The sequence below is a fragment of the Thermobia domestica genome, chromosome 8 (assembly GCF_964235325.1).
Source record: "Thermobia domestica chromosome 8, izTheDome1.hap1.1, whole genome shotgun sequence".
In the NCBI taxonomy this organism is placed as follows: domain Eukaryota; kingdom Metazoa; phylum Arthropoda; class Insecta; order Zygentoma; family Lepismatidae; genus Thermobia; species Thermobia domestica.
The window spans coordinates 84493377-84510833 of NC_137461.1; the positions used below are offsets into that span (position 1 = coordinate 84493377).

Below are 17457 nucleotides of genomic sequence, written 5' to 3' on the forward strand. Positions count from 1 at the left end.
ATGTGCAAGTTTTGACAATTTCAGTTGCAGTTTCGTATGACAAAGTGCAGTTTCGTATTACTTTGGGCAGATAGATTCAAATCCAAGATTCTCGTATGCAAAAGATCACTCAATCCTGAGTTCTAGTGAACTTCTAAAATGCTAATGATCTTCAAGACAATGTAATGCAACGCAGGGGTAAAAGGGGATCTGAAAAGGTAGAGGGACGGCAGGTAGCGGCGTGACGTCATACCGGCCCCTGCCTATCTTTGCTCACTGTAATTTCTTAGAAACTGAGGAGACGCCGTACATGCTTTTGGAGGTGGGGGGACGGCGACTTTTACCCCTGATGCAACGGCAAAACGACGGATATGCCACATTCGTAAGTTTACCCAAATTTAGCACATTCGCGGTTTTGTCATTGGAACGACGATGTATATTAAACCTTCGTGCACTGCTGTAGTGGAATGGGAAACCCCTGACCACACTATTTCTGCAATATATAGATGTGTGAGCTCTATCATTATTATGATATAGTGTAGTGACATGAGTATTTTATTCAGATCTTTAATTGGTGATGGTGTTTCAGACTTTTTATTTATGTTTTTTAATATTGTTCATTGTTGAGCCATATTCAAGAAAATATAATAAAGGAGGACAGCAATTCTGAATATACACATCCACGTTTCTGTCTTTCAAAGCGGGAGTTAGCTAATGAGGCACATACTTTTCCTAAGCAAGTCTTCCTCAGTTCTCTCCACAGCATCATGCTCACAATTCCGGTTGCAACAATTTCGCGAACTATGATCGTTGATCTGAGTAAACCATACGATCAACACACTGCTTGTTTTCATCAGTCACTGGGCTTCCTTTACATGGTTTGTCATTAATGAAAATTACAGCTACGTTAAACGTACTAACTCACCTTCTAACATAGCACACACCCAATGCTATCTCACCATGTATAACGTGAACTAACTATAGAAGTTTGCAGCTGTACATCCCTGCACAAGAAAATAGCAGTCATGCGTGAATGTATTTTCTTTAAGTATGTATTTCAAATATAACATCAATATTACAGACTTCACAGACTATCAGTCGTTACTTTCAGTATAACCCTCGTATGAGAGATTTTTAAAAAGTACTTTATTTACGTGGCATGCATCACAGAAGATCGTCTTTGATTGTAACCTAAAGTGCGATTTAGGTTTTTAACTTACATATACAAAATCTGTTGTCGAGTAAGGAATGTGAGAAGAAAAATATTCTTGTTTCAAAAGAATATAATCATTCATTATATGTCAACATTTATATTTCAGTTTTTTAACTCGATAAATTAGAACTAGGTTTCTAGTTTTGCCAACTTGCATAGAATTGAAAGATTTCATACGTGATGCCCTGGATCCTGTTAGAACCTTATTTGTGTACTTAAATGTCATAATTCCATACCAGTTCTCCACTCTTCAAACTCTGTTTGATTAAGTACAGAAATTAGTAGTCGCGTTATTAATTTATTTTCTAAGGGTAATTATGTCTGAGTGTGAATGTCAGTCCGATGCATTATTCCATTTAAACTATTGAGAATAAAGGGTGCGCCTGGACGTGGCTTTTGTAAGTTTGTTAATTGTAAGTCCTTTAAGGAATGACTTATTGAGATTAATGTATTCAGTTAGTAGAGTTTCACCTTTATTCTCGCAGTACAAAAATGTGTAATGAATATTTCGTGAAATTCAAGATACTGAAAATCAGATTAAGTACCATGAAGCCAAATTATATTGTTTTGCGTTTGGTTATGTACGTGATATTACATCAGTATCATTCTTAATGGTTACTATTCATTTAAAACTCGGGCTAAACTTTCTAAAATGTATATAGACTTCTGTAAGCTTACTAGGATGTTTAACAAGGAAATATTCAGAAATTCTTGTCACATGCTGTGTTGTATTTTATTTCTATGTCGGTGTATAAACTAGGGCGCCTTGCGTTTGTTTCGTAATTTCTTCAGAACCCATATGCCATACTCTTATTTATCAACACACGCACTTGTTGAAGGAAACCTCAATCGTAATATAATGAAGACAGCTTTTACTTTATCTTTGTTGGAATATTGTTTTGCGTAACACATCAGTTAAATTTTTAGTGAAATTCCTAGTTATTTAGTAAATACACTAATTGAGCACTCATCAAAAATATTTGTCTAGACTTAGTACTCTGCCAAAACCTGGTAGCACATTTCTTACTGCTATAATAGTTACCACTTACTGAGTCATGCTATTAACTGGGTTGTGGAGGGCATCTTATAAAATATTCACCATTCTTCGCGTGCGAAGTCTCAGATAAGTGAATAATAGAAGTTGATTGCAACTTCTGAAATGTACCCGCCTCTTCAACGTGCTCCGAAGTTTTTCTGTGGGATTGAGGTCTCTACTCTGTGACGGCCAGTTGAAGCGTGAGTCCTCTTAGAAACGCCTCAATGTTTGTAACATTACTTAAAATTTTATAGTACACTGTGAGTCCATACTGTTACGAAACGACCATCAATGCTTCCATACTGTGGTGTGTGAAACACTCCATGAGACCCGGGTTTTTCGATTCCTGGTTGGATTAGGGTCCCATGTTAAGCTGTAGGTCCACATCTCGAATAGCTTCGATGCTAAAAGAAAAGTTACTGTAAACAAACCAAACAACCATAGTGCCCCACCATCATCAAATTTCCTAGTGAGCATTGCGCACTCCGATAGAACCTTTCCCGAGTAACTGCGATGGTCTAAAAATTACCTGAACCTAATAGCTGCATTGAATCTTTGTGATACAAATTAATGTACAGTTGATCTCGAGATGATGAGCCTGTTCACAATGTTCCAGTGGAATATGTTAACCCGTGTATCCCTGGGGTCTGGAACTCCTGTTTGATTGTTGAGTTCAGTTGTGGCCAGTTTTTAAACCCCTGTATCCCTGGGGTCTGGAACTCCTGTTTAATTGTTGAGTTCAGTTGTGGCCAGTTTTATATATTTTCACTTTCTAGTGTTGTACGATTTCTGTCAGTTGACACGTTCGGCATTTACAGTGTTCTTTCGCTTATGCAAGACGAATGCCAGAGTTGATTAGCCTTTTAACTTAACTTGGTGTACAATTAAAATTGGGCCAAAAGCGCCATACATATCTCCACCCGTCGATGCGTCTCACCGGTACTTAAACTTTCTGAATGTATTTTGCTGTGACTTCATATTTCTGAGGTATCTATCGGTTGAGAATCATTTGATTAATGCTCTTAGTCATCTCAAGTGGTAGTCACAGAAATAGATCAGGCGCACTTCGTTCACTTTCCAATTCTAACTCTATGATTAAAATTCACAGTCATTTATTCGGTCTAGCATGATTACGTTGTTGTGTATCCTATCAGGAAGCAATAATTGATGAAAAGACACTGGTTAAAAATTGGACAATCTGGAAAATTGACGTGTCATTTTCTCTTCAAAGACACAAACAAATCGGGGTCACTTTTATCTTTACCATGTAAAACTATGTCTGGATTTTTGTATTTTTTTTTATTATATAAATGTGTGAGGTCGAAGAGAAGATGACAGCCAAGATTCTAGTCGGGACTACCCCATTTCTTCACTTTTGACTCGTATAGAGGTAATGGATACTCCACGCTCCGACTTCCTTTATTCCCAGCTTTCCACAGATGCTGGCTGGGTAAACCCCTCAAGCCTTTTGAAATTACGGTAGAACTAAAAATAAATCTGGGGACAAACTGAGATAGACACCTTACGTACGATGTAGGTTTTGAGTAGATGTTGTGTGTTTTTCGTGCGTTCTCGCACCAAGTTAGGCTGCAAATTTTTCAACCCCCTTTAGTAGGTACAGTCATGTAAAAAACGATTGTCGCATGTCTATAAGTATGTTGTAAGAATATAAGTTGATAACGATTTCGCCCGGTATTTCTTATAATGTTAGTATGTGTATGATCGGCAAAGACATGTGCTCGTATGTGGTAAATTTCATGTAAATAAGAACAGTATGACGGTAAAAGACCTTTCTTGTCCATTTAGCAACATCTTGGTTTACTTATTCTAATTTTCGTATTTATAATTCTTTTCCTATGAAATTTACCACAAATATACATTTCTCTATTATACACATAGTAACAGTATTAAAATTACCCTTCTAAATCATTATCAAATTATATTTCAACAACAAGACAGTTATAGATATGCGAAAATCATTTTGGACATAACTGTACATTGTAACTGTTGTTTTAAATTCTTTTTATTATTTCTTTCTTTCTTTTACTAAATGTTCTTATGTATCTCTTTTTCAGTTTGTTGAAGTTTCGTCGTACACTTGTGTTTTGTAGTGCAACGTGTGTAGCATTATATTTCTTAACCAAAATAAAGGGACCACATGAAATTGTAAGTGTGAAAAAATCTAATTTCGTTTATTTAATATGTTAAATATCATATAAATAGCAAAATTGTAATCTGATTCAGATATATATACGTATGCATGTAGTATATATGTGTGTGTGTGTGTGTATGAGAGAGAGAGATCAAATTAAAGATAATTTTTCATCTAAGAAACACTTTTCTTAAAGATTATAATAGATTAAAAGTACTTGATCGCAATAGTTGATTGAGGTCACGAGCACCCCAGTGAACAAGAGCATGCATGTGTGCTTTCTGTATTTGTGGTTCCTTGGTGTTCTTTCGTGTGCCATCAATAGAAAAATATACTTCATTACCATATAATATTTTCGATAGAGTTATAATATGTCATCACCTTCGATGTTGTGTTTTAGCAAAATATTTAATTATCTGCAGTAATGTCTTAGGCCAGTGAAGATTATAAATGAAGGGTAAGGGGAAAAAACAAGGAATGTCCATACATGTGCTTTACTGGGTACTTTGTCCTATCTGTTGGTGACTCTTGGTACTATTTGATTGTATATGCCATGTACGCGTAGATGTAGAAATATCCATGTAAAAAGGGACGAAAGATTTAATAACCCTATTCTTTGTACGTGATTTCCAATATTAAAATGCCGTTTTCTCAAAAATGTAATTTTGTGACATTCCTTCTTTTTTCCCCTTACCCTTCAAATGCAAATCACTTATAATAATTGATAGAATGAAATGTGAAGGTCGAGAAGAATTACAAAAGCGGCATTTGTATTGAAGACCAACTCTTTTGATCTGGAGTCAAATTCGCGACTCTATGCTCCAGACATTCCCACTACACTATCTAGTCACTCGACCATGATTGATAGCAGAACCTCTTTCCGTCCGTTCAAGTGACGTTTTCAAATTAAATATAAATCTTCGACTGAGCGTCTTCTAGATGAAAGAGGACGGAATCGCAATGAATAATGGGGGAAGAATTGATGAAATGAGAAGATGGAAAGAAGTGGAAGTACTCCAAGAAAACTATGGATATTCTCAAACTAATGAAATAGAACCAGTGGCTCTTGGCTACATACGTGAACGTTCTTCAACTTGCAGAAATAATTTTATTGCTTGGGGGTTGTAATTCATAAAATATTTCAGCTTTACGTTCTACAGTCATGCCGTGTGGGATAAAGGGGGACGATGATGATAAGAATGAAAGAAATGGTGAAATCAACAAAGTGGGGGGAAACGAGAGAACCTGAGTACGTGGTGTTTGTCCACCTCAAGGCCACTTGACACGAGCTGAAATCGAACAGCAAATCCCGCACAAGAGATTAACGCCCTACCGCTGAGCCACCACGACCTCTATAATTCATCAAGAATAACCCCATATTGTAAATTTGAACATACACATGCAAGACAATTTCACATTATAAACTACGTAAAAAAATATGCTATTATTACAGAACACACTGTTTAGTTTGTTTATGGCATTCTGATAATTCCTGTAACTTGGGGGCTAAAAACTCTTAAGAATAAAATGAGTAATTTACCTCCCTCCCTCTCCCAGACTTAAAATAACCTCTTTCGTTGATATATCGTTAGCATGAAACCCAGTGGAATCCCTTATGGTAAGCATTGCACGTTAAACTGTAGGTCCACGTCTCATACAGCTTCGGTATTGAAGGGGACGCAAAATTCCAAATCAGTCAATTCAATTCAAAAAATATATTCCTCAATAATTTCCGTTAAACAATGCTCGATTATAGTATAATATGTTGTACAGTTTTCTTTAGAGCTCCCCAATCATCCTCGCTGTATGAAGTTAATAGTGAATTTACCCTTCCGTCTTTTTAATTTGTTTCCACTGTAATTTTCGTAAAATTCATGAGATTTTGATACAGTATTACGTATTTCGTTGACCTTTTTCCACAGTTCCCAATGCTTGAGATTAAAATATCAAGAATGAGCTATGAATTTAGCCCCCTAAGGTAGGATGGATTACCCCCCTCCCACTGCTTTTTTTTTTTTTTTTTTTTTTTTGTGATAACATTCATTTAAAAAAATCGATTTTGGTCGAATATAGAGTGACTTACAAATTCCAATCGTCTCAGTTACTTTGAGTTGAAATGGATTAATAAATAGTAAGGGTCTTATTGAAGCTTATGAACTTACTCGTATAGTTTGGGGTGGAAATTATTGAAAGAGAAGAGAGAGAATCGCTCACTTCCACTGCGCACATCATTAGTAGTACCATTGTAAATTGACCACGCAAGCCGCATCTTGAAGATTGAAATGAAATGAAATCTTTAGTTTTACGTCCCAGGTTATGCCGGTTAGGCTAAAGGAGATGGTTATGATGAGATATGAATGAAATGGTGGAATGAAGAATGTGGGAGGAAACGGGAGAACCCCGAGAGAACCTACGAACACGGTGTTTGTCCACCACAAAGTCCACACGGCGCGAGCTGGGATCGAACCAGGCACCCAAGCGCCGGAGGTGAACGCTCTACCATTGAACCACCGCGCCTCCCCCCCCCCCCCTATCTTGAAGATTGTTAAATAAAGAAATGATTCTCACCTTGCTCTTTCAGGTGCACATCTTCATTATCATTAGGGTCCTAATCCTAAAATGAGAAGTGCTTTTATCCTAACTTTTAGTTGTGTTTTCCTAAACTTTTAGTTGTGTTTTCCGAGCCGAGTGCAGTTTTGTGTTATCCTATTGCAGCAGCGCGCACTTTCAGTTCACCAATTCCAGATATTTCTGTCGTAATACAACATACATCCATCTGTTCTCAATAAAGGTCGGGATTGATGATTGGGTCGTTAAGAAGGAACTCGAAGTTAAGCTTTTCGTCACATGTGACAATCCGCTACAGAAAACACACATCACGTGGGATTTTGCAGCAGTTATCGGTACACATCCACTCTCCCCTGAGCCTGAGCTAGGGTCAACTCACCTGACACAATGCGGCAGTTCCTGATGGGCTTTTCGGCTTCGTGGACTGGGATTATTTCACAATAATCTGTGCTGGTGAATAGATATGCCTCAATGGCGTGTCGTATGAACTGAAGAGTCTTGTTACCCTGTGACGGCCGGACCTTAGCTGATCTTTGATATTTTAACAACTTTCACAAAATTTCTGGAATCAATGAGTTGCTGTGCTATGGTTCATGCACATACACACACACAGAGCGTGACTGTATGCTCTAAATATGCCTGTTTGAGAACCGGTTCTGGAAGTTGGCCTTTGCTCACATTCGGATTTCGGAAAAACAACCAGTTTGTCATATGTGACAATCTGCTACAGAAAACAGTCATTACGCAGATCTTGTAGCAGTTATCGCCACACATCTACTCTCCTCTGGGTCTGAGCTGGTGTCAACTCACCTAGCATAATGCGGTAGCTCCTAATTGACTTTTTGAGTTCGTGAAGATGCTACAGTACAGTGGACTGGGACATGCCGAGTTCGTTTCACAATCATCATGTGTTGGTGGACAGACTTTCCTCAGTGACGTGTCGTATGACCTCAGAGTCTGTTGCCCTGTGGCAGCCAGACCTGACCGATCCTTGACATTTTTACAATCTACATGAAATTTCTGGCACCACCGAGTTGCTGTGCCGTGATTGACTCTACTTTTCCCTTTCGCATGACAAATATTTTTAAGTTGCTGTCGCAGCGTTGTGCCCGGGTTCGAACTCATAAAGTAACAGTCTACGTATCAGACGTTGATGGGCACAACTGTCTCTGCTACTGAAAACTGACTGAAGATACTGATGGAGTGACGCCCTTCATATTAAAAAGTCCACATGCCACAATACCTTTTTGACAAGTTTGATTTCGTAATTATAGTTGATCACGGCGTAGACACGTAATTGCAGTTCGAATTCTGGAAATTTATGACTCATCTATTAACAACCATAAGCGTGATTGTTATATTTTCACTTAAAAAGTTGACTAGTTTAATTCGACTAGTCAATTTTTCGTGTATGTAGTGTAAATATCAAAATTGTCATTGTATATTTCGTGCACAGCACACAGTATAATTTGTTACTTTTCCGCTTTGCAGAATAATTCATTGATATCTCCTTTTTTTCCCATATGAAGCAAATGAAATTGAACTGAAAAATCAAAACGATGCCGTCAATAGAGTGGGCTAGCACATGTTAAATTTACGCATACAAAATTAATATTTAATTTAGTTTTGTAATATCGCTTTCATGTCACCCACCTTTTGGACAATACTTACAAATACCGTAAAAATCTACGAAGAAATAAAATTCAAGTCCAAAAATTATGTTAACTATTACATTATTACTATGTAAATATCATATTAAACTAATTATAAAAGTTTAACTTGTGTGCAGATTCTACATTTTAATAGACTTGTACAAGTGATAGTTGTATTTGAAATCATAACTGTTTGTACAGTTAACTGCAAAAGTATCTTCAGTAGGTCCTGTCTAATATTTTTACTCGTATCCCAAACGCCTGGACACATGTAGCTCAACTTATATTAATATTTCAATCAGAAACGTCAGTTGTGGAGTAATGAAACAGGTCTTTACTGTTGAGTTGATACATGAAGCAGTTTCTCCATTTTAAAGATTTATCTTCTGTTGGCAGCGTGTTGTTTAAAAACTGTTATATATCAATTATATTATATATAATCCATTGTGTGTATAGTGTATCATTTCACTACATATTGTGTTAACTAATGTTAACATCGTTTTATAATTCCTTGAAATATTAAAAGCTTTTTATTGCAGTTTAGAAACATACAAAACTTTTGTACATGCTTGAAACTCAAAATAATTTTCAAGACCTTTAAACAGCATTTATTTTAAAAAGGAATACGAACTAATAAGTGGTAAACAACCTCAAAATACTCCATATAGGATGTATAACGTGCTAGTTTGTTTTTAAAATTGTATGTCAGTGAAAGTGTTTAGAACTTGTATAAATACTTCTCAAAAATGATAGCTTGGGGAGAACACGAAGGGTCAGAATAGTCAGAAGGAAGAACGATAGAAAAGGACAGAACGAAACACGACGTCAACGCAGAAGAGACAGATTACTGAATATTCGAGAAATGAGAATTTTCGCTGACTTAAAACTTTTCATGTAAATTAACCTTTTATTATGATTGAATTTATCTTGTGTTAGAGAATGTATTTTCATTAAAACTTTTCATGTAAATTAACCTTTTATTATGATTGAATTTATCTTGTGTTAGAGAATGTATTTACAATACTTCTCAAGGAGGTCTTTCGACAGGCCTATATGTATTCAGTATACTTCAATATTTTCAATACAGTACTTTTCAAATAGTAAATTTTAATATGTTTGAAATAGCAGATTAAAAGAGAGCTCTTAATTCATATTCATTTAGAATGTCTGCGTTAATTGTAATTTTTTGTTTAGTCCAGAACGATTTATTGATCCATCAATTTGAATTCAATTCTTTTAACAAATTACCACTATACTACCACTCAACGTCAAAACTAGATTTTATTATCAATATCCAAAATATGGTTATTTACTAGTAGTCGAAACATAACTCCTTAATAATCTATAGAATCGACTTTTTTTATGAATTGACACAATACTGCATGTGAGAAGAAAGAAAAAGAAAAACACTGGTCATACATGAGTTAAGAAATGGTTGAAACTAACTGAAAATATCAATTCTGAAATAATTGAAGAAAATAAATTTGTAGATATTTGTCTCTATTCATGGTCCATACTCCAATTCACCGTCATTTTTGTATTTCTTTCTTCTCTATAGAAGATAATTTTGCTTATTGAGTATGGATTGCAATTAAAATTGAAGTATGTGAAAAAGTTCAGACCTGCGAGGATTCGGACCCGGCCTTGGCCTTGATAAAAATCCAATGCATTAACCACTTACCTACGCCGATCACTTAATTGATGTTGCACAAAAACTGTTAGCGAATTAAAAACTTTTCATGTAAGTTTAAACGAGTCACTAAGGCTTGTGTGAAGATACGACCATTAGTTGAGGTAATTAACTTTCTTCATCAAATTTTATTGTTTAGGATGACTGTTATTGTAATTCTATTATTGCTTTATTTTTGTTAACGATTATTCCAACTCCATAATTTCACAGATTCAACGTTTTTTCACCAATTATTGTGACGTAAAAAAGATGTAACTTCTGCGAAAAAATACATTTATACATTGCAAGATACGTAACTTCTAATTATTCGCCGCACACAGTGGTATCTGATTATAAACAAATCGTAGTGCCAAACAGAAAACCACTTTACGAAAAAAAGTCCCAGTGGATTTTATTGGGCAAAATTAGGTATTATTGGATAAAACTGGGTTGTATTAAATTGTGTACCTACATCACAAGCCATATTTCTACTTAAAATACCACTTAAACATTTATGTTCTATTGTATACATTTAGAGTGAAACTATATAATTCCCAAACCTCTCGACTATTTCGTTTACAACTTCAAATTGCTATACAAAGCTAAGTCATATGATCATTGTGTTTTTTTCTTCTTTTGACATGCAATATAACATATATACAACGAATTATAATATTATTGATATATGGCACTCATTGGACAACACGGTCCAAACAATAGAGATAAATCTTAAAATGAAGAAATTTTCCATGCATCAAGCACATTAGATGTCTGATTTATAGCTCCACAAGACTACTAATTATCTCCTGGTTGAGTGTTAGATGTAAATTGTGTTTCATCTATCCAAGCGTTTGTGATAGTAACAAAAGTCGTAAAACTGTCCTAATGGAGTTATAGCAGTCAGAGGGTAAATACTACGTTCTTGGCTGTACAATATTTGGTATCTCTTCTATTGTAATTGTTTTCTAAAGTTTATCGGATGGGATCAAATACGTGGCTGCCGTATTTACGAATGTAAGTCCATTAGATTACCGTGTCTTCTAAGATATATATAAGAACGATTACTCATAGTGAGATCTTCAATCTGTGAGTATGCCTTAAATCTAAATAATAAGTACAATTCAGTAATTTAATATTATTATTCATTTAATATAATGTGCGTATAAAACTGCAGAATTTTGAGGTACACTGTATTTAAAAGATACTTACAATGGATACTTTTATGTTGAAATGAGTTAAATATAAAAATAATTTGCAGATAAATTGTATCACACAATTCTTTGTTTTATATTCTGTGTAATTCGGTTATTAAAATGCAAATATCATACAAAACATAATTGTAATTTTGGGTAGAAGGAGCGTGCGTTTTGTACCGATTACTATTATGTGTAAGAACAGTTGAACTTGTTATTCAGTAATATTTTATACTCTTCATTTAATGGTTCACATATTAAAGTAGTTATAAAGCTGGATTATAGTGAAAAAGAAATAACAGAATTCAGTACTGACTTCATGTTTAAAGTTACAATAAGTAAGAACACTTAATATTAGATGTCTTCTTAGTTCATTCTCACTGCACCTAAAATAAATAATTGATCAATATCTTTTTAATTTTCCATTGCACCTTCTATTCACTAGTTGTTTGTAAAGTACAATGCAAGAAAATGAATGCAAAGAACGAAACATGTAATTGAATATACTTATCAAGAGCCTTGTTAACCATCGAAGTTTCAGTCTACTAATATGTCCATCAGCTAGGCAGTTTTTATTATTATTATTTATTTTTCAGGAAGGGGTGAAAGATATGGTCGTATCACATTTTACCGTAAAAATGAAAGGAAACAAATTACCTTTTATAGTAAAGGACACCGTACAAAAAGCATTGCATTTCCTTGTCTGTCCGATTTGGGTGATTTTTGGATTGTAGCTGAGGACCCCCCAGGCAATTGTTGATATGGGACCAACTTCCTATGACCAACCCTGTAACCTCTAGAGGTCACCAAAGGTCACACAACAGGTGTTGGCAGAGCTGGCTCCCATGACATCAGAGCACTCGCCAGGATTCCCGGACCTGAAACTAGGGGTTTACTAGCTTAAGCAGGAGTATTAGCTCCGTCATACGTTCCAAGACAACGTGACGCGCAATATACGTTTGAGGTTCGATTAGAGAAGGCTGGTATTCTGCGTGCGCGAATGTTGTCCTGGTTCTCAGGTTCCGTCAAACATCATCTTTGGATTGCATTTAAAGAACCCAGCTACATGCATCCGAAAACGACACCGAGAAATTATTCTAAGATCCAGTATTAGGTTGGTACCGCATGTACTAAAGCGGAGCCAGAACTATTGGTTGCTGCGCACACGTTCCTAGTGTGCTGTTGTACATAGGTTACGCTAGACATGTATTAAGTATTTCGAAACAGACTTCCGTCTACATAGTTGATGCTGCAGAACATGATTTGCCCGTTATTTTTGAAGGGAGCGAGGTTGAATGTTTCGGTTTTGAAGGTATAGAGTTTGAACCTGACGACTAGTTGTACGGCATCATCAAGGCATGAAATCATGTAGCAAGGTGGGGCAACCGGCTGCCGTAGGTAACAAATGTGCCGAGGGAATAGAGCCATCGTTCCTTGCTTTCCACACACATACCAAAAGGAGAAAGCCAACTTACTGGGCTCGGAGGCCGGAGGTGTGGAACGTCACTAGAGCTGCGTGGGGAAGGGATCAAAGTTCCTCGCTCCAGGCAACGGTAGACTGATCTGCCGACTGACATCTCCACAACACTTTTCGATTGTGACTTTCAGTTACATCACTACTGCATTGTGTATGCCAAGTTTGCAGCAGTTCAACAAAACCCGTTGCGTACCTTTGGTCACAGGGTTGGTCATAGGAAGTTGCCCCCATATAAACAATTGACCTGGTTGCCCTCAGCTACAACATACCCAAAAATCACTCAAATCGGACAGACGAGGAAATGCAATGCTTTTTTGTACGATGACTTTTGTATGAAAATATTGTTTCTTCATAAAATCTGTCTGTTATGGCTGCACGCATAATATTACCAGGTCATAGGATGAGAAACAAATTACAGAATTATTAATTGAAACGACCTTCTATCATTCGACTCGATCAGTATCTGTGTATCTGTCTGACCACCGTTTATTCATATGTCCTGTCTGTTTCATGATAACTCTCGTAAAATTAACCTGATTTTAATTAAATTAGGCATGTACCTTCCTAACCTTTCGGAATAAGCCTAGTGTTTGGGGTTGCAATCCATAAAGAATAAGGGGATAATTGAGAGTAAAATCCTCCCCACATATTGCGAATTTGAATATATTCATAGGAAACAATTTGCAGGAAGAACTACGTAAAAATTACCAGGATTTTGACTAAACATAGTGTATATTTCCTGTGAATCTTCCAAGTCTTCCGACTTGATGAGCTAAAATTATTGAGGAATAAAGCGGTGGATGAAACCCCTCTGATTTTAAGACGTTGTCGATAACTCTGTATAAATAATTTTTTTTGGGATAGTTGATAGAAGATTTCTCTACAGGCTTCCCTACGGTAATCAAAGCTTGAGTTTAAAAACAGTCAAAAATGAAAGGTGAGTTTTGTACCTCCAAAGGCAAGTGAACCCTACCTCCTCCGTTTGAATTATATTCAACAATACTTTCGTTAAAAAAAAAAAAAAAAAAAAAAAAAATCCATTTTGACACAGTAAGCTGTATATTTAGTGAGGCTTCCACTTAATCCCCAGTGTCTGGAGTTGAAGTCAATCAGAAATAAAGAGTCACTCTACTGGTCGCTCCTCCTCCCTCCTTCATATTTTATGTTCCTGATAGCTTTCGTGAGAGGGAAAAAAGTCATTCGGGTTTAGTGTAATATCGCGTAAATGTTTCTGAAGATTCATTATCGTATGAACTGCTTGAAAATCTTTGAATTTTACGTCCAATGGTTATGCCGGTTAGGCTAAAGGAGGCGGTGATGATGAGTAATGAATGAAATGGTAGAATGAAGAAAGTGGGAGGAAACGGGAGAACCCCGAGAAAACCCACGCACACGGTGTTTGTCCACCACAAAGTTCACTTGGCGGGGGCTGGATCGAACCCGGGACCCCTAGCACCAGAGGTGAACGCTCTACCACTGAGCCACCGCGGCCCCGTATGAACTGCTTGAATGGGGAGTGAATCCCGAATTATAAATAAAATGTTCCACAAAATTTCGTAAAATACTCTGATTTTATATTTTTTTTTCCTGAGATTAGAGTTAGGTTGAAAGTAATAAAATGGAAAAGGGGGAGTTCTACAATGCACTGCATCACGAGGGTTTTTTTTTTTTTTTTTTTTTGTTTTTTTCATATTAACAATTTTTATATACCGTAGGTATTATAAATGTTTCAGTGTTGTACGAAATATTAAGGTTGGTTCTTTTGTCAAAATAAAGTTTATATGTGTTTATTTCAAGTTGATGGATAGACTGTCTAAATATATTTACTGTACTAATTTCATATTTAATTCTTGATTTTGTTTTATTCATTTTGTTTTATTTTATTAACTTCATTACTTTTGGCCCGATTGTGGGTTATTTGTATCTTTTTATAAGTATAACCTGAGCATATCTTTAAAACTGCAGTGTTTTCCGAAATTTGGATTATAAATTTCAGACTTGCATGATGAACTCCAAATTATTTTTGCTACCTAGTGGTATGGTTATTCCATTCTCGGAACACTAAGTGTGCATGATTTCACTTCGCTTGTAATCCACGATATATTTCATTCAGAAGCAGCAAACACTCAGCAGGTATAGTTTCAGGACTGACAGGTCAAACAGTCCTATATTTGTGTGCACTGTTTCGCTTTTCAATCTTCCGCGCGCAAAGATGTTGATAACTACTTTCTGGTATGCTTCTCATTTTCCCTGTCCTTAAACTATGTTTGCGTTAAGAGACCCTATTTTGCCGTTGGTAGTAAACTTCCACACTCTCTGGCTTTTCTTTATCTATGAAGTAACCTTTGAAAGTTGGTAATGATTTGATTACAGAAGTGTAAGCCGATCTAAGATTCTATTTATTGATCATTCTTTTTAGCTGTAGGGTAATAACAGAAAAGTATTTTAAGCTTGTATCAGGGAATTATTTTAGGCTAATAACAAGAAATAGTTGAAAGAAACACCAATAACAATACGCGAAGAAAGAAAGAAAGAAAGGAGGCAAAAACAAAATCTGGTCGGCAAATCATAATTCTCTTTTATCCATAAACTTGAAAAAGCATATGCAGCAAATATAATACTAAGCGTAATCTTTCAGACTCAATCCAGTAAATAATAATAACAGTAATAATAATAAATAAATATTATCGGCTTTCAAAGGTTGTTTTAGAAAAAGTAAGGGGAGTTCGAAATTGACTATTAGTTTCACACTAAGTCATTGCTTGTGACCAAAAAAAAAAAAAAAAAAATCAGAATTGAAGAACATGTTACGGGTTTCTAACGAAAACACAATTTTATTGTTACCAAAACATTCATTCTAAAGTAAACACGGAATGAGTAAGTAAATATTTTAGATACGTCTACAAATCACATAAGTGATTTTTTTTTCAAATAACCTGGTAATATTTGTGCACACAGCCATAACAGATAATTTTGAGAAAATTTATATTTTCATTGCTATCATTTTAATATTGTTTTTATTCAAAGGGTAAGTTTGTTTCCTGCCATTTTTGTAGTAAAGAATATATAATCATATTTCTTATACCTTCCTTTAAATAAAGAATCACCCAATCAGTGGACACCGTAGTTGTTGAGAAAATCCGGCGGTGGAACAAACTAAGTAACAAGGAACTTTTTAAGTATATTCATAGTTGATGTACGTCTTCTATGACTGTCATAGTTCACTATTTCCTCTTTCTCTGCCAGGTTGTACATTTCTTGGAGAAGAAACTTTTTTGGTGCCTATACTGGATAGGCTTGGGAGTGTTATCTTCTGTTGGTTTGGGGACTGGACTTCATACATTCCTTCTTTACTTGGGTCCTCATATAGCAGCTGTAACTTTAGCTGCATATGAGTGTGGAGGCCTTAATTTTCCAGAACCACCATATCCAGATGAGTGAGTATAGCGTTGATTTATATTACGTACGATTAGACTTCTTCCGTTATGAAAAGGGTTTTTGAAATTACTGGCTAGAGAGCAAACTTTCGAAAGTGATCTATTATACCAAAAGGAACAAAATAGTTCTAATGAACATGATCGAAAACTTGTCCCTTCAAAACATTAAGCTACTGAATGTGAAAAAAATGAAATGAAATCTTTGAGTTTTACGTCCCACGATTATGCCGGCTAAGCGAAAGGAGACGGCGATGATGAAGTAATGAATGAAATGATGGAATGAAGAAAGTGGAAGGAAACGGGAGAACCCCGAGAAAACTCACGCACACGGTGCTTGTCCACCACAAAGTTCACTTGGTGTGAGCTGGGATCAAACCACAGACCCTAAGGACCAGAGGTGAACGCTCTTCCACTGATACTGAATATGTGGAGGGAAATCTTTCAAGGGAACATATCGTGATAACTAGTAAAAGTAGTTCAATTACACACAAAATTTCACTCACAGTACTAGCGTGAATATAAGGGTCATGCAATGCCTATATCATGAATTTTATAAGAGCAGTCTTGAGTCCTGGCTAGAGATTATGTACAAGAGTCGTTCAAGGTTGACCGGGACTTTTATTTCTTCAGAGGAAACAGATAGCACAAGAAGCACCAAACAGCTTTTCAAAGTATTCTCCGTGCGCGTCGAGGCATCGTTGCCATCGTTGTGGCAGCTCCCTGAGTCCTTTGGCGTAGAAAGAACTTGGTTGTTGTCGTAGACACTGGAGGATATCTTTCCGCAGTGCTTCATCTATCGTGAATTTCTTCCTTCCCAGATGGTCTTTAAGGAGTGCAAACAAATGATAATAACTGGAGGCTAAATCTGGACTGTAGGGGGGATGGGGCAGAACTTCCCAACGCATTGCGGCCAGAGTTGATGTTGTTATTGGCCGTGGGAGGGCGGGAGAAGAATGACATTTCCAGACATCCCAGGTCTTCTCTTGCGAATGGACTTTCGTACAGCACTACTCAAGAATGTGGAGTAATATTTGGCATTAATCGTGCTCTCTTTGTCCAGAAAATCCACATGGATAACACC

General features: G+C 36.2%; 1 protein-coding gene across 4 annotated transcripts in view; it reads left to right on the forward strand.

The window, feature by feature from the left end:
• The window catches only part of Tango5 (Transport and Golgi organization 5), a 74152-nt gene that overhangs the window by 37836 nt on the left and 18859 nt on the right, over nucleotides 1-17457 (forward strand). For all 4 annotated transcript variants that reach the window (XM_081768668.1, XM_081768666.1, XM_081768664.1 and 1 more), the window contains exons 3-4: nucleotides 4304-4394; nucleotides 16186-16376. In XM_081768668.1, coding sequence (XP_081624794.1) covers nucleotides 4304-4394; nucleotides 16186-16376 — 282 coding nt within the window. The remainder of the gene's footprint in view (nucleotides 1-4303; nucleotides 4395-16185; nucleotides 16377-17457) is intronic.